Below are 25,341 nucleotides of genomic sequence, written 5' to 3'. Positions count from 1 at the left end.
GGAACAAAGGTGTGGGCTATATTGCGTCGAAATATCGCTGCATCTAATTTTAACTCGCTTAGCGAATCATCGTGATGCAATGCCGTTGAATAAAATTTCATCCGATAAACAACAATTGACGCATGGAAATCGCGCTCGAAAGCTCTTGGCCGAGCTTTTTTTAAACTAATTTTACGTAACGACGAATTTATGACACCAGAAAGCGCGTCTTCGATTCGCTACGCGATTTATTAATAAAGCGGAGCTCAACGTTCATCACTTTACGGAGAAGCTTATCTCCCGTTTTTTTTTCTCCGATAAGTTCAATAAGTATCGATGATTAAACGAAATGTTATCGGAGTGCATTAATTTAAAAAATATCAATCTCATTAAGTACGGGAATCGCGTAACGTGTACACCGAGAACTGATGACGAGCGAAACAAATTAATCCACATCGTAGAGTTTATTTTTTTTACTCAACCTTGTATTAATCGAGTATAATATATAAAACTGATAAAAGCTCAATCGATAGGTGATCGAAAATAAAATCGATCGATGTTATCGGCAGCCAATGAACGGAATCGCTAGAACAACCGGCCTTTTCCGAGCATCGAATCGAGTAGTCGTCGTCGTCGTCGTCGTCGGGGTCACCGCATCCGTTTACGTCATACATCAGCGCCGCGAACATCGGCGACCTGCTGACCCTGTCGAACTCGCCGCGCGCAGCCGTATTAACATCGCGATTTACAAGTGTAACGGCTGCTCCGTGGATCGAGCCAATAAGCGCGGCTACGCTTGAATTAGGGTCGTAGCCACGTTGTTTATGCTTATGCGAATTACATCGGTACGCAATGAAATCGCGTTTTTTTTCGCGACGAAGAATTTTCAGAGATCGACTCGAATATCGACTGCGGCTGCGTGACCGATATTTATTTTTGCCGAGTGATTCATGCAGGAGGAGGCCATTAACATTGGATCATGAAAGTCAATCACGTTTGGCCAGCGCACTTTTTTTCGCGTACAAACACGCTTTGCACACACGCACACGCGCGCTGCCTATTCGTCTTCGTTCTAACAATGATCGATTTTCTCGGTTTGACTGCCGAACAAACGCATTTCCAGTTTTCGAATCCGCAGTGCCACGTGTTTGTGCCATCATTATCATGAGCCGAAAGCTACTGTCGCACGACTGCAGAGGCGCGTAAAAATTCGACGGCACGAAAATCGCTTACGTAATGCTCATCGAAATTCCGAGCGCGATAATTCACTCGATTTTCTTATTATAAACTAACGAAGCCGTGACGCCGATGCGAAGACGGTTACGACACGATTTCCGCTGCGCGATGCATCAACATATTGACAAATCGATCCCCGACGGACATTCTCGAAAAGCGAGCACAGTCGAGTGGAACAGTCGACTCGAAAATCACGTCGAACCGCAATAATAAATACAACAGAGATCGCAGCAGAGAACGTGAGAGAGAAAAAACGTGGTTGCACGCCGCGTCGAGGAAGAAAGCGAGGTTATGCAAGCGTATAAGCCCCTCTCGGAAAGTATAGTCGCAAGCTACGACACCCTCGCGAAAACTATAATAAGCCCGGAAGAACAACGTGCTCAGTCTCTCACCTGCTCTATACTCCAGTGGATGCTGCCCCAGGGATGTCCGGAAGATTGGCCCTTGTCTCCGCGGCGGTAAAACGCGCGCACCGAGCGCACCTCCGCACAAGAAAGTATATCGGCACATGTCGAACCCGAGCGCGCGCGCCACTGGACTCTCTTCCGCTTCTGCGCAACGCCATCTGCGCAACTCGAAGAAGCGCGAAACGTGGCTTTTCCGAGGCTGAAAGAGTTTTGCTAGGAGTCGAGGTGATTCTCAACGGTTGGATGATTTGAGAGGGTTTAGAGGTTGAGGGGCGGATTCCGAGGGTGGTTGAGGGCAGGCTGAGGGGGAGGAACGCGCGCCCGGAAGAGGAAGTGAAGTTTAAGAGAGGGAGAGATGTACAGTGGAGATTCGAGCGTGGAAGATGCAAGTGGCGACATCTTTGTGGAGATTGGAGAAGTGGGTCGATGGCTAGGAGGTCGCGGCGTTACGGGGTAAAGAAGATGGTAACCGTCAGAGGATGTTGCAGAGTATTACTAGTACGTAATATCGAATCTCGTTAAAAAAAAAAAAATACAGAAAGAAAATGAAGCTTACACTACGCAGCAAAAGCTCAATCATTTTGGTTAACAATTTAAAATTTTGTTAGCACAAGAACAAAAATCAATAATTGATCTTTGTCAAGAATAAAAATCAATAACAAGAATCAATAAATTATATGTTTTTTTTTATTTGGTAAAAATGAAATCGCTACATTGTTTCAAGATTTTATTTCATTTTACTACTTTTTATTACGTATGTTACTCGTTCGAGGATCGCTTTTTACGAAAGGCTACAGCTAAACTTAATAACGAGATATCAAATTACAGATTTGACAAGTCATTAAAAGAAAAATTATTTACGTTGGTAAGAATTATATCCTTGCAATTATTAATTTACATCATAGCCATATTATTGAAATATACGTCCATAAACTAATTTGCAGGAAATACTACTCGATACCAGCGCTAGCAAGAAGTGGGCTAATAATATTCGTTTTATTGTTGAAAAAGCAGATTGTTCCACTGTTGTTGAATTTTTATTTTCAAAAAATTATCCGATGTACGTATTTCAAAGTGATATTAACTTTGACTCTCGCAAAGGATTCCGAGAATCGTACCTGTACGACGAAACTCAAATCGCAAAATTTCATAAACCAACTTCTTGTGCAGTAATAATCATATCAAATATCACAAAATTTACAAAATTAATGCTTAAAATAAAGAATTCCATTTGGTGGGAACACGAAGCGTACTTTGTTATTGTCAAAATTGATTACATTAATACTTGTCAATTGGCAAATGCATTTTTAAATCAAGCTTGGAGTTTTAATATTCTTTCTGTCCTATACGTCTGCAAAAATGGGAATGACCAAGAAGAAGTATACACGTTCAATCCGTATGCCGAAATAGATTCAAAATTATGGACCAAAGTAGATCTATTAGATAATAATACCTCGAAGTCTAATTGGTCAATATTTAAATTTCTTATCAAGCCGATGTTAACATTATCAAAACGTGATAAGTATTAATTAATTAGTAAATCTTATATATGTATAAATATAATTTTTTACATTTATGCATTTAGATAGACATATTTACAACCATTTGTTCTTTGATAAAACGAAAAACGTATATGGTACAAATTGGAAGGTAGTCTTAATAAACGAAAGTTTAGCGAAATACAATCCAACGAATTCTAACTACAAGCGTTTTAAGTCATTTTCTAGTTTACTTATCACTAGTCTTCTTAATCACATAAATGCAACTATTACGCTCAAATTTTCGGAGTCTTTTGGTTATACGAATAATTTTGGTGAACCAAAAGGTAGTTTGAAAGCCGTAATATTTGGTTCAGTTTCAATATCTTTGAATATACGTTTTTTCCGAAGCTATTGGAAATTTCAAGCCAACTCGTTTTGTATAGATTCACTAGCAATTGTAACATTAAAAACGCAAACTACTTTAATGGAGAAACTAGGGATATTTAGTTTATCATTTTTTACGTATTCACTTATAATTAGTTTAGTTTTTACTGTGATTTTAAAATACATTCTCGAGCAGTCCGTATCTTTGGCTGCTTTGAATTGTATGCGAATATGCTTCGGTAATTCATCTATAACGATTCCACAACATACAACTAAAAGAATACTTCTAATTATGTTTATAATCATCGCATTTGTCGTTAATTCTTGCTTGTTTGGTTATTTTACTGCAATTGATAGCACTAGTAATAGATTACCAGTAATAGATACTTACGATGATTTAATGACCTCTGCTGATATGACTATTTGCGCAATGACGAATATTGGAGAGTTGATATGGCAAGAAGAGATTCGTAATCGTTTCGAAGGAGTGAAAGATACAAGAGATTGCTTGATCGGCTTTCAAAAAATAATAGATCCATCGCGTATATTGCTCCACGATTTTATATGGGGCATTACGTCAATGGCAGTGAGCTTTTTCAAGTATCAAAATATAATTTAGTAGAACGTAGCTTCTCTTACTGGTTTGCAGAGGATTTCCCTCTATTCGCGAAAATACAGTCGCTCTTGCTTAACATGAATGAAGGCGGTTTTGTTACACTACTTTTGAATCAAGAGGCTTTTAACGACCATGCAGAATTCTCTGAAAATTACAAAGTAACGGCTGTTGAAATGGATAGTACTTATTACATTTTTACTATTTTAATTGGAAGTTGGGTATTGCGTATACTCGTGCTTTGCATTGAAGCTGTTACTTTTAAACTCTAGTCGTAAGGCATATGAATGGCGTTGATGCACATATTTGAAATTATTTTTTATTGTATGTATAACTATCGTTTTCTACGAAAGGTTGCAGCTATACCAAAATTTGATTTTGATATATCGTTGAAAAACGAATCACTCGCGTTGGTAAGAGTATATATTTGTAATTATTAATCTAAACTGTTATATAGCTAATATTAAAATATCTGTATCAACTGACTTGAAGGAAACACTTCTTGACGCATGTGTCAATAAGAAAAGGGATAATAATATTCTTCTCTTCGTTGGAAATGCAAGATCACTGTACTACTTTTTATTCATTTTCAAGAAACATTCCGATACATTTATTTCAAATTAATGCTAAATTGGACTCTTGAAGGGAGTTCCGAGAATCGTACCTGTCCGACGAAACTCAAATCGCAAATTTTCATAAACCAACTTCTTGTGCAGTAATAATCATATCAAATATCACAAAATTTACAAAATTAATGCTTAAAATGGGAATGGCCAAGAAGAAGTATACACACTCAATCCGTACGCCGGAATAGCTTAAAAAGTGTGGACCAAAGTAGGTCTATTAGATAACAATACCACGAACCCCTATTGGTCATTATTTAAGTTGCCTTTTGAGCCGAAGTCAACACTGCCAAGACGTGATAAATATGATAACTTAATAATTAATTACCTTTTGAAAATATAAATTTTTGAAATTTTTAAAACAAAAATTGGTTATAAGCGTTTTACTTCGCCCAGTTTTCTACTTATCGCTAGTATTTTGAATTACATTAATGCAACTATTACGGTGAAATTTTCGAACGAATTTGGTTACATAAACAATTTCGGCGAGCCAGAACATACATTAAAAGACATAATATTCGGTACAGTTTCGATAGGTTTGAATCTTCGTTATCTTCGAAACAGTTGGAATTTTCAAGTTTATTCGTTTTACGCATATTCGGTAGCAATTGCGACGTTGAAAAAGCAAACTACTTTTATCGAACAACTAGAAAAACTTAGTTTAACATTTTACTTATATTTATTCATCGCAAGTTTAGCTCTTACCGCGGCTTTAAAGTACATTCTCAAGCAGTCCATGTCTTTGGCTGCTTTAAACTATATGCGAATATGTCTGAGTAATCCATCTACGACTGTGCCACAACATACATCTAGAAGAATACTTCTAATTTGGCTTATAATCGTCGCATTTGTAGTTAATTCTTACGTGCTCAGTTACTTTACTGCAATGGAAAGTTCTAGTAATCGATCACCAGTAATAGATACGTACGATGATCTAATAAAATCTGATTTGGCTCTTATGGGTCCAAGGAGTTTTAAAGAATTGACAGAGCAACGAGAGATTCAGAATCGTTTCGAATTAGTAACTGATGATCGTATAAAAGATTGTTTTGATCTTCTTTTGAAAGACAATAATAGTTCTATAGCGTGCATTAGCTCGCGATTTATGACGGGGTACTTTATCCGGGAAAGTGAGCTCATTCATATATCAAAATATAATTTAATTAACAGCGGTAAATCTTATTGGTTCGCAGAAGATTTCCCTTTGTTCTCGAAAATACAGTCGCTCTTGCTTAAAATGGGCGAAGGTGGATTTGTTAAGCTAATATTCGCTCGTGAAGCTTTTTACGATCAGGTTCGATTTTCTGAAAATTACGCAGTCAAACCTATTGAAATCGACAAAATGCATTATATTTTTACCATTTTAATTGGAAGTTAGGCATTGGGTGTTCTTGTGCTGTGTTTTGAAGTTGTCACTCACAAACTAAAATTTTTGGCTCGTAAGTTATGTAAATGTTATGCGTATGGTCGAAAAGGTAAGAAACTTGTTATTGTAAAAAATCGTTGCTATGATGGCAACGGTTTTGAGTACTGCTGTATAATGTAGTGCACCAAACCGTATTTACGTATAGAAGCTCATGTGTTTTATATTTTTGGAAAATTTTTGAATAAAACCGATTACGTCTTTTCGTCAGCGTAAAAAATGGAAAGAGTGCTCAACCTACTTCCCTTCCCTCGTACAAAAAGCACTTACGATAAAAGTAAACGTACGTCGGATATATTCACATACTAATAGAACTATAGATGCGGTAATAAAAAATTGCTATAGAAACTTGCAGCTCTCTGAGTTCATGCGAAAAAAACACTCTCGCTTGCTCTTATTATATTCACGCTATTTCTTTTATTTCGCACTGTTTCCAAGCGACAGTTTTGGTTCGAGATCAAAAATAGAGCGCGCGAAACTCCATGGGACAAGCAGAAATAGTACATTGTAAACAAACCAAAATAACCATAATATTCTAGTACATTCGTTAGGTGTACTATACGCATTTCACTCACTAATGAAGTTTCTATAAAAAACAACAACAAAAATATACATCTCAAACCCCTCCTCTTAATTCATCCTGTCAATATCCTTTATACCCATCAGCGCACCAAGCCGACCATCAACCATAGTGAACTATATATAGTTATATAGTTATAGTGCACTAGTTTATATTATAGAAGAGACGTCGATATAGAGGGTTGGAGTACACAAAGTATATGTTCTGTATATATTGTCACACGTATTTCGTACTCGTGCACTAGTTAAATAATTACAGTAACATGTAACGCATAATTGCATGTAATGCATACCTGGTAGCAAAGTGAGATTGCTGTTTCCGATGAAAAATGAGAAGACACAACAGCTGATCCTCGTCCAACTCTGTGTGAGGACATCAGACGAATGATCTTCATATATTATCTAATGAGTATCTACACTAAAAATCACCAGTATAAGGCCGCCGGTTGGCCCAGTGTGTCATACGTCGTTATGGGAGTAGGAGGTTATGCATCATTTACACACACAGAATATTAAGAATAAGTACTCCGACACTCGTTAGAATATATTTAAAGATCCCGCGTTTTGTCGCCATAATATTGCGGATTTGTAAAGTCGTCAACCTATATAGTATACCTATATATAGCACAGAGTCACAGACCTGTCCGCGCACGTTTTACGCGCACAGCCTCGTTCTCGCAAGTCGCAACTGCAGCAGCTCTCGAGCTCTATATGTATACATATATGTATACCCATGAGGCTATATACATGTATACACGTATATACATATACACACCACTCTCGCGCGAGCTCGGTACACTAAGAGTATATAGAAGAGTGAGACAGAGCTATAGGCGGCGCTGACTGCTGGTACTTTATATCGCGGCATCGCGTGTCGAGTCGAGTCGAGCGGCGCACCACACGTCGAGAGAGCAAAGAGGCGAGAGCAGCGACGACTTCGCCTCCCAGACATACAAGGGCTGAACCCGATAATCAGGTCCGCGCGACTAGCTGGTTTGTGTCCGGATTAGGGCCTCGAAGGACAGCGGACCGTTCGAGGACTCGTCGGCACAGGTGAGTCAGGGTGTGGGGACGACCTGGGCCCGATGGAAATACGACGCGATGGGCCGCGGCTTCGGGGAGCTGGCTGCCCGTAAACCTTCCGCTGCGCATGCGCGAGCGCGCGCGGTTCGAAGTGCTTTATTGCGCGTGTATGTGTGCGTGTGCTGGATGAGTACAGTGCATGCGATGGATTTGGGACAGTGATTTTTGCTTGATTGTTTTGATTTATGCTTACTGAATTGATCTTTTCTTTCTAGAGATGTCTTCCACTACGGTGGATCGTCCTGCCAAGACGGGAATGACGAACAAAAAGGAAAACGAGAACAATACCAAGGCACGAAGGATTTCCAATGCATCACATAAGAAGCACAAACACGAGGAGAACCGCCACTTCAAATTTGGCCGTAAGCGCTTGCAGAGTTTCACTGGCAATGGCAAGTTCTGTCCACCGTACAAGCGCAGGAAGAAAGAGGGAGCAATCATTCCTCCTACCAAGTTTTTGCTTGGTGGAAACATATGCGATCCGTTGAATCTGAACAGTATGCAGGATGAGGAGATCAACAGAGCTATGAATGCGGTTACTCCAAAATCAAGTCCTCTGCCAACTCCCAAGCACAGGAAAGAGGCTATTGAAGTTATCATACCTCCCAATATATGCGATCCATTGAATCTCATAAATTGCAATGACAATGACGAGTATGAAAAGCAACTGATATCACCGGTAAAGAAGACTTCTAAGAAGAGGAATAGGAAGCGGAAAAGGCCATCCAGTGCTGGAAGGGATGATACTAATAAAGAATCAGCTGAGATCAAAGACTCGATATCTATAGAAGAGGCTAAAGTAGTTGAAAATGTTGAAGCTAATGTTGTAGTGGAACCTGCAAAGAATGAGTCTCCATCAAAGCCACCGCCACTGCCACCTCTGCCATCACAGGAGACTCAGCAAACTAAAATGGAGAAACCTCCGCCGAAAGAGAAGGTTAAATTGAGATTAAAGGGGTTGGACGAGGTAAAGGATAAGAGGATTAAGAAGTTGGATGTTAAGGACAAGATAGTCAGTCCTGTCATACCACAACCTGGTGCATGGAAACCACGATTGCCCCATCGACCAAATCAGGATAAGAAAAAGAAAGCTCAACAACAGCCAAAGTTCAATAGCAAAAATGCAAGATTCCAATTTGGAAATTATAACCGGTATTACGGATACAGGAATCAACATCAAAATTTGGATACAAGACTTACTGTGTTCACCCAAAGAAAGGAGCTGTTTTATGGAAAAGACATTTTAGACATTGGTTGTAATATAGGTCACATCACACTTTCTGTCGCACGGGATTTTTCAGCCCGCAGTGTGACTGGCATTGATATTGACAAAAAGTTGATCAATATTGCCAGAAAAAACGTCAAGCATTATGTTAATTGTGTTCAGTCCCCAGTAAGCACTGAAGATGGGGAACGTAAAGAGTACGATGCTAATTATTTTCCCACGTCTATGCTGATTAACTATGGACCTGTAGATATACCTGGCTTTACAAAGCACAATGATCATAAAGGTTTTCCTTACAACGTCACGTTTGTTCAGGTAAATAATTCTTTCATAAATCTTAACTTTATTGAATAAAACAAAAAATGTCATTTGATAAAACTAAATCGATTTTAAATTAATTTTCATGTTACAGGGAAACTATATATTAGAAGATGATGCTCTTCTGTCTTCAGAGCAGCCACAGTTCGACACAATCATCTGCTTATCCATCACAAAGTGGATTCATTTGAATTTCGGCGACGCTGGTTTGAAGCAGAGTTTTAAGAGAATGCATGCACAACTGAGACCTGGTGGAGTTTTAATTCTTGAGCCTCAAAGTTGGAACAGTTACTCCAAAAAGAAGGCGCTAACGGTAAGTTGTCAATTGCAAATGATGAATAGCCCAAGTAGCAAAATATTACAAAGAAAACTAATAAAAATCTCCAATGTTTTAGGAAAAAATTTACAAGAATTACCAGAGCATCGAGTTTTTTCCACAAAAGTTTACTCAATACCTGTTGTCTGCTGAAGTGGGCTTCCGAAAGTGCGAAGTCGTTTCGGTGCCACCACATCCGTCGAGAGGTTTTCAAAGGCCAATCTATCTTTACACAAAAGCCGACGACGTCACGAGTCCAGCTGCTATCGCTACAACTTCGGAGACAGCTGCCAGTGCGTCTACGACGACTCCAAGTGCGACGAACGACAGTGCGATGGATGTGTCGATCGAGGCTTGCTCAACATCGACTGGGGTGAGGAACGAGCGCAGACAAAGCCTGGAACAACAAGAGTACCAGCGGCGGGAATACGAGAGGGAACTGTTCTCTGTGGAACCACGCAAAGAACCTTGGTGAGAATAGTGTGATAAAAAATTAGTGATACTTGATGTCGATTATTTAGCTTGTAATTTTGTTTGCATTTGAAAGAAAAAAAATATACTATCTTTATGAAAATTTACAAATTAATTAATCTTATACGTAAAATAAAAATTTAGGGAGACCGAGATAAGCCCAAATGAGCAGTCTACGAGTCAACGTAGTGGCGAGTCGTTCAGTCAGTATGAGAACCTGGAAAATGTTTATGCGCCAAGTGTGACGCCGTGTTACGACACTCCCATTCATAACGTCGACAGTAATCCTCCAGACCCCGAGAAGATGTGTTACCTCGACGTGAAGATAGAGCATGACCAGTCTGAGAGCAATCACGTCACCGAAAATGGGAACAAAACGTCTCCAACAGCTGAGGAAGATCAACAGCAGAGGCCGGATGGCGGCAGTAGCGAGCTAACCGAACAACAGGAAGACAAGACGTGAACGTAAGCACGTCACCCAAAGTAAAACCACCGCGTCAGTTTTCAATGAATTACAATACGAGAACACCCGTTATTAATAATACACGAGTCTTTCAAAGTCCGGAGTCGTATAAACGCATAATGATGAATGCGCATCGCGATAAGCGTAAGAAATTATAAATTAATTTTGTTATTGGGATAGAGAGGATGTTTGGATAAAAAATATGAGCGAATCTTGAAGCAATTTTAAAGTGCGATGATGAGTATCGCCGATAGCGACGTCGCAGTCTCGGAAATGACTGTGCAAAAGGCAACACAATTTTTTCACGTTCAATAAAAAAAAAAAGAAAAAGAAAACGGAGATAAAAGTCATTAGACGTTGTATAAGATAGTTGCACTGTAAAACAAAATAATAAAGTGAAAAATGGAAGGCAGCGATTGTTCTAATAGAATATCATGGGTTGGTTATTTCTTTTCAGGGCCACTTTCTATACTCATATATCTTATATATCCATCATAATTGCTTTATTTTGCAAGAATTAAAACATTCCTTGTGGGCAAAGAGTCTGGCTGCCGACTACAATTCTCTATCTTTATTTGTTTATAATTTTCTTTTATAATTTATGAGGTGCATCGTTGAGTTTTGTATGTATGTGGAAGTTTATGCGTCTCTGCGACAGTGGGGGTTTTGTTTTATTTCCTTTTTATGAGCTACTTGCGTTGACCTGCAACAGCTTGTACACTTCTACGACTGAAGATGTGTGCGTACGTGAAAGAACAGGAGTGAGTTGCATAATTAATTTTTAATCGATAGGCATCGTAATTATAACGAAACGAAAATAATAATAGAATAATTATAACCGTCTTAATTAACTGCTTTGTAAAATTGGCTTTGAATGTACATGCGCAAATGAAATTGATTATCGAACCAATATTGTCGAGCTTTATAATCAATGTATAAAGTCTTAATTTATATAAAACTATTAAGTTTATTAATTAAAACGATTCAGAAATAAACACATGTAATTTAGGAAATCACTCCCGTATCTGATCAGAGTTTGCTCATATCGAAACTCATTCCTGTTCTCTATCTCTCCAAAAAATGAGCGATGAAGAGCGCGGGCGAAATTGTACTGCTGTAGTCTGTACGACTAACGAGAGTATTATGCTAATTTTCAAGGCTAGTATCAATATGCTTACGTTACTAACAAAGCAAGGCGCCAGCGCCTTGCGTTCAAATATGTAATTTATCTTTCTTTTAATTCACAAAAAGGCAGAGTCACCCTAATATCTTTGAACATCGTTTCTCCATTTTCTTGCGATACTTGTACACGTGTGTTACAAGTAACTTCGAGACTTACATAAGCTTGCGTATTCATGAAATGATATAACTACTCAGTTGTAAATATTATTATAATTGCAGCATTTCGTAATTCTATATGCTCGAGTAGAATTATCATACGAATTATATGTAATAGATACCATACATTATATAGAAATACTGACACTTACGACAGCATGTACATCAGTTTTCTTATACCAAGTTGAATTATACATCACAAAAACATGATTTCGTATACAGAATGTATTAGATCAAATGAGTTGTATGTGTAGTTTTCAAATTTTATGCCGAAAAATATGCGTATATACGTTTAGTTCTCTCAAATAGCTGAATAAAGTCTTAAACTAATAACTGTTAATATACTGAGGTTTTTTTTTGTTAAAGTATTAAATAATTAAAAAAGAAATCTCAAAAGTAGTACAGAAAATGTAATATCAATAGAAAAATCATAATAAGTTGTATGGAAAACAATTAAAAATTTACATCGTTTATTTATTGCTTTTCTTTAATCTTAATTTCGTACGCATTTCGAGCTGATCGATATTATGTTTTTTACTTTATTTTAAATATTCATTATTCTATTTACTACTTTTATTATTTTTAAATACTTTGGTAAAAATTATAAATATATACGAATTATTAATTGATTTTTCAATTTTTTTCGATTCTTGCAATCATTTTTATGGGAAATTTTAAAATCAACAAACAAACCGCCATTGCATAAATTATCAGTAGAATTCAGTAATACTCAATTCGCATCATTGTTATTAAAAATTGAAGTTAAAAATGTAAAATTATGCATCTCCATCAATATGCATCATATTTAATTGTTCTTGAAAATGAAGAATTCATAATTATTAATAATAAAAAAAAAATAAAAATAAAATTTATTCCTACATTATGTTAGTATGTTTCAAACTACAATTATAAAATTTAGCAAAAGTTGTGACTAACGCTAACCATTAAATCTACATGCTAAATTCTTATTGCACTTATAAATTTTCGTTATTCATATAACTCTTTAAATACCACGTGTAGCGTAACGATTCCTTGATCATTTTACTTCGTCTAGATAAAAATTGCAGTTTTCTCTCTTCGTCGCGTACAAAAATCATTTGATGACAAGAGCGTTCAAACGCGCTCAATCGACAAAGACTATTATTTAAATTTTAAAATACAGGCTCATCATCGCCTTTCGCGCAAAATTGCACACAACAAGACAATCGTACATACTTGAGTTTATAGATACACGATTCCATCTAGCTCGATTCAGATATTAGGGTGACCTCTTGCGCCTTCTTTAAAATATGTCTCGCTGAAAGATCCGAAACTCCAAGCGACAGCGGGAGCGATTCGCAATTTTTGCATATATCAGTGTATACGCGGACAAAGGGACACGTACATACATAAATGTTGTGCGTGTTACAATACAATCGTATGATCGCGGCGCGGTGTCACTCAGAGTTCCCGTATACAATCTGTTCAGTGGCAGACGAATGATGGCAGGAGTAGTGGGGTCTTTGGTTTCCCGAGGAGGAGATATAAGTATGGTAATAGAAGGAAGAGGAGGAGTGCGCGCAGTAAACGCTTTTGCGCAATACTCTGTGATCTTGTGTTTATTACTTTTTTTTTCTGATTTACGTTTAGTTTTTTTTTTATCGCGACGTGAAGTGTCAGTGATACATATTTTACGTACCAATCGGTAAACTAAAGAAAACCGTCATGGCTATGTATGCAAATTATTTGATTTACGTGACGAGTGACAGCGTATACGACCCAATTTCAACTTCGACAGATTCAGTGCTGATACAGGCAAAATTCACAGAATTTTCTTTACTCTTTCTTTCTATAAATTTTTCAGTAATCCTACAGCCATACACTTACATCCACTGGTAGAGAAAAATGACTTGTACTTATTTTTCGCAAAAATCAAAACCGATCAAAGTGTATGTACAGTAAGAGAACGAAACGACCGGAATAAAGTAATTATAAATTCGTGCACTGAACCCATCGACAACAAACGAATATACCCATGAAACCCGCATCCGCGCACACAACATCGTTGTTCTTTACAAAAATTACCGCATTTGACATACTATTTTTTTTATAATTTTCAAATTTAGTAAATACGCTAGTCTTTGCAGATAACAACGCCACGATTCCGCGTATGGTGAAAAGAGGCGAAAGCGTTTACTGGGCGCGAATGTAGACGGGCGAGGTGGCGGGGGGCCGCGCGTCCTCGTCGTCCCCGGACTATTCGTCGACGAGCTCCCAGAGCATGAGGGCAGCGTCGGTACCGCCGACGGTGACGACGTTCTGATCGTTGTAGAGAAAACGCGCGCAGGCAACCAGCGAACTGTAGACCTTCTCCTCGATGTATTCGGCCTTGGCGCTGGTGCAAGGATAGCGGAAGAGTCGGAGGTAGCCTTCGGCGTCGCCGCTCACCAGCATGTCGTGCGCCGCTGAGCGGCTGGATGTCGTTACCACCGTAGTCAGCGGATAGTAACGGTTGTTCCACATTCCTGGTTATCGCGGAAAGACGAGAAATCAGATTAAAATTTTTTTACCATATAATGATTAATGGACGTTTGATAATGGTAATATCTGCTTACCAGATACTAAATAACCAACAGTACAGTTGTGCGTATACCACTTTACGTCTTTCATGATTAACGGGCTCTTCTCCGAAGATAGAGCCTTGACGTCCCCTAAGAAACAATAATGTCAGTAATGAATCATATTACTAGAATATTTTTTTAAATAAATAAAATAAGTCAACTCACAAAATACAAGATCGTAGTCTTGAGTGACAGTTTGCAAGAAGCGACTGTCGGAGCTCCAGTCGAGCTGAACAAGAGGCTGGGTGCCTCGAATTTTATTGCTCTTTTTGTAGGAAAATCCGTCCCTCGACACTCTGAACAAATAAATACTACCGTTCTGCGAGCCCATCGCTACCATTTCACCAGCTGCGAAAATTGTTTCGTTAATAACTCGGTTTTAAAGTTATCTGTCACTATATTACTTACTAGGGTTGTAGCCAATACAAGAAAGAGGCGAGCCACAAACTCTGAGAGTCGCGACAGCCGCACCGGTATCCGCCGCGAGAACCAAGAGGTGGCCCTCTGAAGAACCAGCAGCCAAAGCCACACCGAACGGATGGAAAGCAATACAGATACACTCGAATCCAACCTGTGCAATACAAAAATCGTTCGCAATAATTTATCCGGAAAAATCATAATTTTTTCTGTAAATAAGTGCACTTACCTGTGTAGTCCAGAGCAACTTGTGTCGCCTCCAGAGCGCGATATTTTTATCGTGACCTGCAGTGGCGAATACCTCGTCGTCCGGATGAACAGCCAAACCCCAGAGTTGTCTGCCATGGCCGAAGACGACTTGGTTAAAGCGTCGCTGCAGCGAACCCTCGAGAATATTGTTGCGCGTCGTGCCGACGTAGATGTTACCATCGTTACGGCCTGGACGTTGCGGATAGATGCTTCGCACTCCACCCGCTGATTCTGGCAGCTGTGGGTATACGTCGTATCGTTCATGTTCTATCACTACTCGTATTCGTCACACTTCTACAATCGCATACCTTAGTATCTGTAATTCGCTTGTAATTCTGTAACGAATCCCAGGCGGCGATCTTTCTGTCCTTCTCACCGCCGGACAGCAGTGTACCTTCCGAGAGCATGACCAGCGAGCTGATACCCTTATTGTGGGCCTCGAACTCCATTCTGATGAAGTAGGCCCCGTCGGCGTCCACCGAGTAAACGGTGATGAAACCGTCGCTGTCAGCAGTCACCACGTCGCCGTCCTGCTCGAACTGGATGCTCGTCACGTGCGTCCTCGATGGCTATACATTAGTTATAACAATATTAAGGAGTTATAAAATATTAAGAAGTTTCTGTCGGGATCCAATAAACGTACAGGCTTGATGATGTCGGTCCTCTCGAAGAAGCCGTCCTTCCTGCGGTTCCAGAAGGTCAGGTGACCCTTGCCATGGGTGATGAGGAGATTGTCGTCCAGTGGGTGAAAAGCCGCTCCTGTCAAGTCCTCTTGAAGAGTCTGTCAATGAACAATTCAGTTACATGGAAGTTCTAAAATTCGTCGAAATAGGCAATGTAAGAAGTGAACCTACAGCAACTTTGCCGAGTAAGTGACCCCACTGCCACTGCCAGACCGAGAGTATGGCTTCTCTACCTGCGTCTACGACGAGAACGTAGCTGCCTCCGTTCTGGAAAGAGACAATAAACGCCTCGTGAAATAACTGGCATAATAATAAAATTTATGCATATCAGGTTAGTCGACTGTACCAATTGTGAAAAAGCGAGGGCAGAGACTCCCATTTGAAACTCCGTCATGCCGAAAACGTAGAGCGTGAGGAGAGTCTCAGTGGACCAAATTCGGACATGCGGCTGAGCCTTTCTGTGTCTTCCTGCTCTCTGGCCGGATGCTACGAGCTCCCTGCTTGGATGAACCTGCAGATTCGTGATAATTGATTATCATATCCAGAACAGCTTCTTACATTGATGAATTACTTCCATCGAACTACTCACCTCCATACAGGTGATATCCTCGGTATGCCCAACGTAGTGTCTCTGCGCGTTCTCCTCGCGATCGTACAGCACAGCGACGGCCGCAACGTAATACAACAGCTCGCCACTGGGAAGTACCCAGAGATTACGTCGAGTATCGGTGCCTCGGTACCCGTAGACCCACTCGAGCGAGAGCTTCTTATCGGGCGGCGAGTTGTCGACCGGTGGCAGATGCGACGGTGGGTAGAACGAGCGACGCAGACCTCGGATCGTCACTCGGGCTGGCTCCTCGCGCAGAACCTCCACCACGCTGTAGTCTGGAATTTTCGCACTCATTTTTAGTACTTGTTTTCCGAAAAAAAAAAAAAAAAAAAAATCTTAAAATTACGTATACAACGTGGAAGCTCTCTTTAACCGCTGCAGCGCATTAAAAATAATCGAGCTCTGTAATCCAGCGTCGCCGCGATATAATAATAACAAACGCACGAGCTGCTGCGGATTTTAATATTTTAATGTATTCGCTCTCTCGGCTTCCAACTTGCGTGCCACGCGTATCGATTGGCGAATTTAGCCGCAGTATTATATGTTTCAATTACAGCATCTCCTCTGCTGCCACTTATGCACACCTGCACCGTCTGCATAAAACGACAATTAAGCCGTACACGCACGCACGAAAAAAAACAAGTGTCCAATTAAAAAGCGTACACATAGCTAATACGCTCACCGTTGACCCTGACGACCTCGGATTCGGGGGCATAGAGTGCTCGGGGTCGACTCTTGCTTCGGGCCCTGCGCTGTCGGCCCACGTCCTCGACGACGGCCGGTGGACCTCTCGAACGCGATCTTCTGGCCGGTGAACCTATGGCCGTGGCTATGCCACCTCCGCCGCTGCCTGTGCCCAGGTAGAACGTGTCCACGTCGGCGAACTCGTTGCGCAGCTGCGAGAAGCTTCGCACCTGCAAGTTTTTACGTTATTTTTTTTTTTTTTTGTTCTTGTATTAAAAAATTCATATAGATTTGGATAATAATCTTCTTACGTATACGTATATTATAATACTGACTCGAAAAGTGCAAATCACTCTCAATTAAAATAACGGGTATTAAAAAATTATGCATGCATCTGGATCAGATTGAATATCAATATCGCGGGCCTGGGTAAAAAGTACAAGTCCAGTTGCAAATGTACGCCGGTCAGAGTGCAGGTATAATTCGAGAGTATACGAAAAGCGGTTAAAAATATGTTTCGCATTTGCATGATCGACGCTGTTCAACCGCAGCAACAAAAGAATACATCTGCAAAAATTTTGCCGCCCCCCCCCCCTCCCCCGCGCGCGTGCAATACAGTCCATTCCACACGCGAAATTCTCTCGCGTCGGAATATTCGATAAAATTGCACCCGAAAAAAGATGATGCGCGCGTGGGCCCACCCCCGAATCATATCGCGTATATAACACAGGAGCGGCGAAATTGCGCGGGAGATTTGAAATTCAAATGCGGTCGTGACCTGAAAAAAGCCTCTATAGAAAAGTGTGCTATATAGCGTAGTGGAGGATCTCCACGACCCTTTTTTCTCTCTCTCTCTCTCTCTCTCTCTCTCTCTCTCTCTCTCGAAGGTATATACCTGTATTATTATACGTGTATGGAAAACGAGGCCGAGGGTAAGGAGTCGGGAAAAAGGTACGCGTCATTTTTACGTCAGCTCCTAGAAGTCGGGGACGAAGATTCGCGTGATCGCGTGTGCGCGGAGCCGAGAGAAAGATCGGCTGGTGGACTACTGATACGGGCTCACTCGAAAACGGAATGAATTTGAAAAATTACAACAAATCTTCGCTCTACAGGTACATACACCGCAGCAGCACTGGGACAACGTTCCACCAGTCAACGTATTATACCTACACACAAAACGACGATCCGGTCGCAGTCGGCGGTTGACGCGTCCAGTCCGGGTCGCGACCTTATTACGTCGCGCAACGTTCGACTCTCGACCCCGATCGCGCGTCACGCTCTATCTCTCTCTCTCTCTCTCTCTCTCGACAAGTATCCCCCGCTCGAGCGGCGTCTCTTTTCATACTTTTTCCACACGGCTATCGCATACACCTCTATATCTGTGTATGTACATAAGCTCCATCGCATGCATATTTATGGGGAAGAGGGCATTATTCAAACAGATTTTATAACGACGATGCCGGCGTCGCGTATATACGTACGTCGCTCCTTGGCTTATTATTATTAGCACGAGGGCTGCTGATAGAGTTGGGCATTTTTCTCGAGCGAAAGAGAAGGAGCGATTGTCAGTTTAATATTTTTCGAGTTGTGCTCGCTGATCGATCGGTTCATCGAATAATTATATAATTATTATTATAATTTTTGTTTACTATTATTACTATACAATTTTAACTATCTGTCATATATAGCACTACGCTAAATTTCAAATTTTAACGAACAATCGAGAGCTACTGCCACCGCTAGTACTCACTCGAAACATGCGACGAGAAACTTGAGGAAAATTTAAATTTCATACCTCGCGCTATATCAATCAAATTTATCACGGCTTAGCAAGTATTAGCGAAAAACACGTGAAGCCATCATAAATTTTTCTCGATTCCACATCACGCGCATAATAATAAAACCCTGCACCGAACCACGTCTTAAAAAGATCACACGAAATAGTCATCACCCCCCCAGTATACAGTTCTCTCGCGAAGGTCCCTTCCTGAGCACTTATATTACACTCCATAAAGCTCTGATTCAAAGAGGGCGATAAATTCGTCGCGACGACCTTTCCGCGCTAATTGCTCTCAACGGGGTTAATCGCCCCGCGCCGATCCCCCGTATATATCGTGCGCGAGACTGCGTTATCGCCGCTAGATTATAATTCCGTTTTATGCGGTGTAACAGAGAGCTTATTTTCTATACAACCGCGAGACTTTTAGCGCACGCTAAATTCCTGCATTTTCCGTCCGAAAATAAGAAATACGCCGGCAATGAAAGTATCCGTTGGAACGTGATTCTCGAGAGAAGCTGTAATTGAATGTTAAAACCTCTCGTAATAGCTACAATCGGGCTACCGCTAAAATTCAAAAGCGCCTCTATATCGATCCCGAAAAATTGCAGACCATTACTTTAAATTTATTTATTCCCCGGCGAAAACAAGCGTACAATTTTCACTCACACACGACGTGTTCCGGGGATAGAGGCGTAGAGCAAGTTTCGTTTATTCGCGGATCGAGGGCGAGCGAGAAAAAGAAAGCCGCAGGTCTGTGTTTGCATTCGTGCGCCGCAGTATGCAAAACTCAGCCCTGAGCTCTTTATTGCGTATAGACGCCCGAGAAAGAGGGGAAAAAAAGGCTTCAATTTGAATAAGTGGCGTTGGAAAAAATTTCACGCGTCGCGCGCGAGTCCTTATTACAAAGTCTAATGGTTTTCCGCTTGAAAGTATGATAATATACGAAGTGTGTGTATGGATTTATTACTGAATATAATAAACAAAAGCTGTATACTTACCTCCTGGCCGGACACGGTGAACATTCTCTTGGCGCCGTTCATCTTGAGCACCTGGCCGAGGTCCTCGAGCACCTCCTCGAACGGCTGCGAGGTGCGCAGATTCAACAGCACTCGACACTGTAAGTCGTAGATAGAGGAAATAAGGTATTAGTATTGAAACCTTTTTTTTTTTTAATACCTCCCCGTCGCCAGTTACTTTCGACAGAAGAGCAAGAGCCGAATCCGCATGTCTTGCGTTTATTGACAGAGATTGCTATCGACGCGCTAGCCTTTTTTAAAGAGAAATTTTTATTCGCGTCCGACCAAACTCGAGCTCCTCTACTCGCCAACTAATCCAAAAACCCGAACCAATTATTTAAAAAAAAAAAAAATAATAACAGAGTAGTAAGCATATACCTGTACGGTGTGATCGAGGTTGTTGACGATGCGAATGACGCGTCCTGATGAGGGTTTGCCGCCTCCGGGCGGCGGAGCCTCGTCGGTGATGGAGGCTTTCCTGCTGAGGCTCGCGACGGCTGGTGTGCTGCGGCTCTGCCAGCCACCGAGGGCTCCGGCACCGACTCCGGGCAACGCGCCACCGCCGATGCTGCCCCGGGCACCGGCTCCGCCGCCGCCGCCACCGCCACCCGCACCACCCGATGGCGCGTACCACGTATTGCTCTTCTTACCGTAGCTCGCCGGCTGCAATCGAGAGAAGTGCTTGTATAGGCATGATTTTCTAGAAGTATTCCATCGAAGTTTCTTTTTTTTTTTTTTAATTTAAATTTCGAGTTTTTATGTGGAGCTTCCCGAAAGTTGGGCAGAGATCGAGTACTCCCATACTATAAGTCATAAATTCACGCGAAAGTAGATCCACGTCCGCCGGTGTGCCGGGACACGCGTGTGTTTTACGTGACCTGCATGACTTACTTTTCCCAGTACGTCGTGTCATTTAACCAAAAAGAACCCCCTCCATCCCCCAAAGAGCAAAAGACATCCCTCATCCACACACACCCTCATTAGCACGCAAATAGCCGCCCTCGAGTTTCTCATATGCTTCAATCAAACAAGGCTACTCGGATTTCGAGGTCGAGTGCGTCGTCGTCGTTGTCTCGGCTGCAAAGGGCCAGCGCTGATTTCGATGCAGAGTCTAGCCTAGATTGCATAGCCAAGGGGGTATCTCCGACCTGCTCCACTTATCGCCAAGACTTATGTCCTCGGGCCGGAAGTGGAATTGGAATTCCTGCCTCGACAGAGGCTTGCTTTATTCTTTCTTTTCGATTTTTTTTTTTGGAAAAACAAAGGCTACCTGCATCATGTCGGCCGGCAGAGAGATGACCTCGAAGGAGTCGCTCATCAACACGACGAATGCCTCGTGCGCGGCTGGCTGCAACAGCTGCAGCTCCTCCTCGTCCTCCTCCACGTCGTCGTACTTCTTCGGATCGTCCTCTTCCTCCGCCTCCTCCTCCTCCTCGTTCTCGTCTTCCTCGTCGTAGTCCTCTTCTAGGCCCTGTTGACCGGTAGCGAGCGAGAAGGACCTGAGAGTCGTGGCCGTGGAGCTTCTTCGTCGGCTGTTGTAGCGGATCGTCGAGGGCACCGATAGCAAGGACGATCGCCTTCTGCTGATCGTTGTGCTGGTCGACGAGCGGCGCCGATCCAAGTCGGCCAAAAGCGAGTCCGGGCCCGAGTCCGAGCGGCAGGACGAGCTCGCCGGCGACTCAATGGTTGTTGCAGCAACTGCGGCCGAGCGTCTCTACCGATTTTTTTTTCTGGCCGAGAGAGATACGAGAGTCTTCTGTGAGTTGGAGCGTGAGGCTGACGGTTGCTTGGCTTTTCGGAGACTTTAACGCGCGAGCAAAACCAAGCAGCCGAGGACTTGCGTATGAATGGCCTACCTCAGCAGCAGCAGCAGCAGCGGTTCACCAGCGCCGGAGGACTACGCGGCGAACATGTTCTATATACCCCACTCTGAGCAGCTTCAGTGCTGAGGCTCGAATTCGTCCGCAGCGACAACGGCAGCCACGAGTAATCCCCTCGACATTCTCTCCAGCTGTGATCTCTTCATTCGCCGCCGATTACAACGATGCCTCCTCCACAATCACACACCCGCGCACACGGAGTATACGTATGATACAGGCGCGAGCCGGACGCTGCGGTGGTCCTCGATCGACTGAGTCGGGGCCGGCTCTCTCCCTCGGCCGCTTGCAAAGGGGGTCGCGCTTTCGCGGGACACGCGCCTATCCCCCTACCCGCTGCTATACACTCGATGAGAGAATGAGTGGATTTCGAGAGCGACCTGTACCCCCCACTCTGTATAGTTGAGCCGATGCGATTTTCGATAGGCCGTCTGCGGGGGGAGAGGGTGTCTTCAAGGCCAAGAGGGCTGAACGGTACCCGCTTGCTCTTTTTCTGGTCGATGTGCAATGGCTGCTGCTGCTACTGCTTCTTGCGTGGGCTAATTTTTTCTTAGCACGTGTCGTTTTCTTTCGCTTCGAACTTTTATAATGCGTGAGGGATGAGGTTATACGTATATGTAAATGCAAACGTGTCGAAATGCATCGGCACGTATGGACTTTTCGTGTGTGGGAGCGACGTGAGTTATTGGCCGGGGAATAATATATTTTCATGTAAACACTTAGCCTAGAAAGGGCTGCATAATTTTTAGAGCATGAAAAGTGCCTTCGATCGACGTTATATCATATAATAGTGCGAAATGACCGCCGCGTGGTGGAGACCGGCGAGAGATCTCAGACACGAAAATTACCCGCCGACTTGACTCGAGCGAGCGTGTATAATCTATATACTCGCGCTGCTGCTGCTGCTGCTACTGGGCTTTCTTTTTCTTTCACACACACACACAATGCATACGTATAATGGGACTCGCTCTGCCTCTTTTGTGCATTTCTTTTGGCTATTGTGCGCTGACGGCTCGTAAGTAGGTGAAAGCTAGTGTGACAAAGTGTCCTGCTTGCTTCGGAATTGGCTTTTCGTCAGCTTTTCAGGTTTATGCCGATTTTTTCGACGAGAATTCATTTTCATTAAATCAACGCGAACGCCCCAAAATCATCGAGCACACCGAGCAAACAAAACGTACCCTTCATTCTCCACTCGTAATGAAGTCCACTTGTCCACACATCGCTCAGTGGCGACGCGCCTCCGTGTACATTTATATACCTGTACACACAGTACTGTATACTCGCAGTGTGCCTTTGTAGAACGCCAGTTGCGCACACGGCCCGATTATGCATGCTAATAGACTCGCGAGCCTCCCTTGTCCCTCTCCACATGTATATGCGCCGTGCATATAGGTATGTGGAAGAGGCAGACGCGTCACTACACTGCGGCGATATGCCTTCGATCATTTGCGTTTTGGAATGATTATAAAACTCAATTTTATTTTTTCTCATATTACATTCCCTCACATTTTATTCCTTTTTACAGCGGCTTTAGACAAGTAAATACGCTCTTATTGTCATATTGTTTCAATATTAGCAGAGTTTTCGAAACTCAAAACCGCAAAGCTAGCAATAATAAGTCGGACACACCTACAATGACGTGTCCAAGAACTATAGCATACCCAAACCTTGAAAGTAGCTGTGGAGGGGATAAGACCCAAACGCAGCCAGGCGTGCGCGAGCGCGTGGAGCGGGAGGGGATAGAACATCCCCTCCCGTTCCAAGGCGCATGCACACTGACTGCGTCTAGGCTTTATGAGGCCCCGTAGGATGGTATCCGACGTCGGACGCAGTCGTCAGTCAACAGAGATCCGTCTTTTAGACAGCAGAGCTTTCAACTGCTTGCAGCATTGCAGTCAACGCATCGTTAGAATTTTTCGTGCTAACGCTTCGTTGCTTGATCAAAATCAAGCGTTAGTCAACTAGTGTCTTAAATATTCCAAAAGAAATATCGTCATCATGGTCTTAGCAACCGTGAATCAACACATGCTCAGAATTGCGCAAATACTGGCGGACAAGGGAGCGTTTAAGGCTGCTTTGGACGTTTTAAGAAATGTGAATTTGGACCAACCTGGAGAGATCATGAAAGCAAGGGTAAGCATCTTGAAAATAAAAGGCTAGATCTCTTAGATTGGTTATAAATTAGAAGCGGAAGCTAATTTTTAACGAGTGATTTTTTTTACAGATTTATTTCGTTGCCGCTACAAAGTTATCCAAGAGCGTCGAATTACTTCTTCGCCCTACGGATGAGATGAAAGAGAAACAGCAGTATTACCTGAACGCTGCTTTCAATCATCTGCGTAATGCCGAACTGATGAAAGAGGATACTACCGGATGATGCCTAACATTCTGCAGCCGTAATGTGGAGACCATGGAGATATACACATAGAAATTCTTAAATTGTTTGTTATTACGTAAAAAATAAAAAATTATCATTGCTATAAAAATTATTTTCAAATATATCATAACCCGATCTCAAGCCGATTGCTTGAAATTTAAAGTATTCACGAGTACAATCGATGAGAAATGCAGGACGCTGCACATATCTCATCAGCATCTTCTTGTGAAAAAAGTCGTGGATAATTCACACTCGAAAAAGGGGAGCAGTCGCACGTGCAGAGCTTCTTTCGACTCTCCGCCGTCTAAATACTGAACGTATCCGAGATTCACGCGAGTCGATACTTAGCGGTGCATATGAGGCATAAGGGATCGGCTGGCAGTTGGACAGTCCATAACCCTACCACACCGTCCAATTAGCCTGATTGGATCGTGTATGTGCCACTGCAGCGAAAATCGAGCTTACGTTTTATCATTGGAAAATTTTTCTTCGCACAGTAAATTTTCAAATCACTTTTCGAACTGTTGAATAAAAAAGCAGCCATGCGAAATATCCTACAAACGAGATGCATATACGAAAGAAACGTCAGCTTCATGAAAATTCCGGCGATTACAGTAACGACCCGAAGATGTAAAACGAATTCAGTGGCTGACGCACGAACTTTCGATTCTCCTCCGGGTCTACGTCACTGAGACCCTCCGAAATCGAAAGCAATTTTGCACTCGCGAGTTACTTGCAAAATTTCACATTGAATCTCTGCACCATGACCAGCACGAGTGAAAAAAAACCTTTCCAAGGAAAGAAATACACTAAATACCGACGTCACAACAAAGGCCAGAGCCGATCCTCCGGTGCATAATACAAGCCCTCAGAACCGCGGCACGATTGAGCGTTTCAGGGCCGAATGGGCGCGGCGATCGATCCGGCGAGCTGCAAGAATGAAGGATGACCGACTCGTTAATCAACGTGTCGATTAGCATTTGTAGTATGCGGTGTACTAGAGACGCGGAAGAGACTGCATCGAAAAATAGGCTACAGTCGCTATGTCGAGAGAAAAATTAAATTGTTATTGCGAAGCCCGAGTTCTACATTGTTCTCCATAGTCGTAA

The 25,341-nt window shown here is 42.2% G+C and overlaps 2 protein-coding genes across 5 annotated transcripts in view; one reads left to right on the top strand and one right to left on the bottom strand.

Moving 5' to 3' along the window:
• The first annotated feature begins 7,573 nt into the window (after window positions 1-7,573).
• LOC100122154 (7SK snRNA methylphosphate capping enzyme) lies at window positions 7,574-12,410 on the top strand. The gene is made up of 5 exons (XM_031932605.2): window positions 7,574-7,778; window positions 8,024-9,348; window positions 9,446-9,664; window positions 9,747-10,138; window positions 10,283-12,410. The coding sequence occupies exons 2-5, from the start codon at window positions 8,026-8,028 to the stop codon at window positions 10,599-10,601; spliced, it is 2,253 nt and encodes a 750-aa protein (XP_031788465.1). The 5' UTR covers window positions 7,574-7,778; window positions 8,024-8,025; the 3' UTR covers window positions 10,602-12,410.
• Window positions 11,172-25,341, bottom strand: part of LOC100122165 (echinoderm microtubule-associated protein-like CG42247) — a 31,661-nt gene continuing 17,491 nt past the window's right edge. For 2 of the 4 annotated variants that reach the window (XM_008218831.3, XM_031932592.1), the window contains 13 exons: window positions 20,357-20,641; window positions 19,961-20,077; window positions 17,181-17,412; window positions 16,478-16,773; window positions 16,235-16,399; window positions 16,060-16,155; window positions 15,849-15,986; window positions 15,514-15,774; window positions 15,186-15,443; window positions 14,948-15,110; window positions 14,705-14,887; window positions 14,534-14,629; window positions 11,172-14,443 (listed from right to left, as the gene is read on the bottom strand). In XM_008218831.3, the coding sequence (XP_008217053.1) occupies window positions 14,175-14,443; window positions 14,534-14,629; window positions 14,705-14,887; window positions 14,948-15,110; window positions 15,186-15,443; window positions 15,514-15,774; window positions 15,849-15,986; window positions 16,060-16,155; window positions 16,235-16,399; window positions 16,478-16,773; window positions 17,181-17,412; window positions 19,961-20,077; window positions 20,357-20,641 (2,559 nt within the window). In that variant the 3' untranslated portion in view covers window positions 11,172-14,174. Of the gene's footprint in view, window positions 14,444-14,533; window positions 14,630-14,704; window positions 14,888-14,947; window positions 15,111-15,185; window positions 15,444-15,513; window positions 15,775-15,848; window positions 15,987-16,059; window positions 16,156-16,234; window positions 16,400-16,477; window positions 16,774-17,180; window positions 17,413-19,960; window positions 20,078-20,356; window positions 20,642-21,248; window positions 22,125-25,341 lie in introns of those variants that run through there. The other 2 variants (XM_016989391.2, XM_016989390.2) reach the window with 2 other exon arrangements.

This window comes from Nasonia vitripennis, chromosome 5 (assembly GCF_009193385.2).
Source record: "Nasonia vitripennis strain AsymCx chromosome 5, Nvit_psr_1.1, whole genome shotgun sequence".
Taxonomy (NCBI): domain Eukaryota; kingdom Metazoa; phylum Arthropoda; class Insecta; order Hymenoptera; family Pteromalidae; genus Nasonia; species Nasonia vitripennis.
The sequence above is the reverse complement of the archived record's forward strand: the minus strand, read 5'-3'. Positions and strand labels throughout refer to the sequence as shown.